The sequence below is a fragment of the Habropoda laboriosa genome, unplaced genomic scaffold (assembly GCF_001263275.1).
Source record: "Habropoda laboriosa isolate 0110345459 unplaced genomic scaffold, ASM126327v1 scaffold22, whole genome shotgun sequence".
Classification (NCBI taxonomy): Eukaryota; Metazoa; Arthropoda; class Insecta; order Hymenoptera; family Apidae; genus Habropoda; species Habropoda laboriosa.
Window position 1 is genome coordinate 643187 of NW_017100261.1, and position 2324 is coordinate 645510.

The 2324-nt window shown below is 40.8% G+C and overlaps 1 protein-coding gene across 1 annotated transcript in view; it reads right to left on the reverse strand.

Moving 5' to 3' along the window:
* Positions 1–2055, reverse strand: part of LOC108572745 (LIM domain only protein 3-like) — a 43034-nt gene extending 40979 nt beyond the window's left edge. The window contains exons 1-3 of the mRNA XM_017935023.1: positions 1967–2055; positions 1082–1219; positions 276–401 (exon numbers count right to left, since the gene is read on the reverse strand). Of these exons, the coding sequence (XP_017790512.1) occupies positions 276–401; positions 1082–1219; positions 1967–2055 (353 nt within the window). The remainder of the gene's footprint in view (positions 1–275; positions 402–1081; positions 1220–1966) is intronic.
* Positions 2056–2324: the final 269 nt, after the last annotated feature.

The following is a 2324-nucleotide window of genomic DNA, read 5'->3' on the forward strand; positions in this document are numbered from 1 at the left end:
TCTTGATAATTACAATCTACGTCCTATTTCACATTCGAATCGACGAAATTTTATCGTAATACTCTTTAACGTCCTTTAAAATACAAATTATTCGATAAATCTCTCCGAGCAAACGGGGATAAATTATATTCCAATAAAACACCCAGTGTCGTACAAATTTATATACCCCGTGCAAATTCTCCATTTTCGAAATATCATTTCCCACCCTGTTGTATCTCCAAACAGGCAAATATTTATTCTACCCGATTCACAAAAGAAATCTTCATTGGGCTTACCTGTGATTGCACTGTTGACAAGCGAAACACTCCAAGTGATAGACGTTCGTTCTTGCCCTCATCACCATCTCCAAAGCGGGGATGATTTTGTTACAGGCCGCACAGTGTCCGGTGTTCCCGAATAGTCTGTGCAATCAAGAACACAAACGAGACTTGAGGAATTATTATTTTCACAAGAAACTCGACGAATCGAATGTTTCTCCAACCACGTTGCTTTTCTATCCCCTCCTCTGCGACGTATTATGTCATTGGTATCGTGAAAACGCGTTTCCTCCCCCGATGACATTAGAAGAGAGAGAGAGAGAGAGGAAAGACTTTTAGTTGGCGGTAGCACGGGGACCAATAAGCTTCCTCCCACCCACGAATATGCCATCTTCAAATATTGGCCCATTAATAAAGGCCACGGAGGTTCGATAGCGAGCGCTCTTTGCAGACGCGCCACCTGCGTGTGTTCCCTCGGGACTTTGTAATCTCAACACGGTTTATTTGCCCTCCGTTGTTTATATGGGACGTGGATGTATTCAATAAGGGAAACTCATCTGTAAAATTCGATTTGTTGCTTCCGTTCGCCGCGGCGGCGACGGCGGAGGCGGCGGCCTGGCCGCAACGTGTGCTTAAACGTCTCCTTTTCCTCTTTGCCCTTTATTGACGTCCCCGTGCACCGCGGTACAATGAAATATATACCGAACGTCAACACACGGCGATGAATAGAATTATAATTTTACAGGTTACGCGACTCTTTCCTGGATACATGTATATTTCAATGTATCGAACGTGGATGATAGAATTTATAGATGGAAGCTTACATTATATAGTCCTTCCTGCACAACGTGAGATTCGACCTCGCGTAAAACTTCGGACCTACATCGACGAGTCGGCAGTTGCAGCTGCTGCATTTCAGGCAGTCTTCGTGCCAGAACATGTTGTCCGCTCGCAGAAGGTACCTTTAATTCGAGAAAATTCGGGTTTGAGGGGGTGCTTGGTTTTTTTTTCAATTTGTTAGGTTGTTTTTTTCTAGGATGGATTTTTAATTGAGACATTCAGAATTAACTCCAGTTTTTTATATTCTTCCAAATTCAGTATCAAAGTACGCGCTTCGTGCTTAATTTTTCACGAATAAAACAGATTTGATCAATTTTATTTTATGGAGTTAGTCACTCGGGTTTCTGAATTATTTAGAATTGTTAACCTTTTCAGAGACACTGACACTTGTGTGTACGTATAGTTTTTCCGAAAATTCCAATACTTGTGATAGAGAAAATATGAAAAACGTAATCTTCCAACAAGGAAAGCAGTATCTAAATGTAACTACATAAAAAATTAAATCATCCTTTTTTAACTTAAAAAAAATCATCCCTGAAGAGGTTCATTTATTAAAATGGCGTGTTTAGCGAATACATTACTGACGAATATCAAAGGGTTAATCGTTGCAGAAAATGTACCGAAATACACGTTATTTACTAAAGTTTCATTTGAAAAAACCACGTTTCCCAATACAGTATGACCCCCTATAACGCGGGAAATATGGTACAAATCAAGTTCCACCGATATCGCTTTTCAGGTCATATCTAATTAACCCAAAATTCCGAATTTGTACGTCCTTCTTTTTTTTTCATCACGTTACACAGAGGCAGTAGCAATATTTAATCGCGTCATACCGAGTTCTACTACATATACACATATATATTCACCTTTCCGTGATCACTTTTCCACAGCCAGCGCACTCCTGTTGCACAGCCCCGTTCTTGTTCGGCTCGCTCTTACTCACATCCATCGTCATTTTATTCACTCTTTGGATTCTCGACCGCTATTCCCTGCGAACACGATAAAATCTCCATTTATCACCACAATTTCGGACAACACAGCCAACGAATAACAATGACACCGCGCTAGTAATCCCAGCGACGATTATTATTATATCCATAACAGACCAATTAATTAAACCGCGGTCTCGATCAACACTCGATTAGCTAGATGGAAAAGAGAGGGGGAGGAGGGAGAATATAGGGGTGGGAAAACGCTGGCTGGACATACATATATATACGGTAA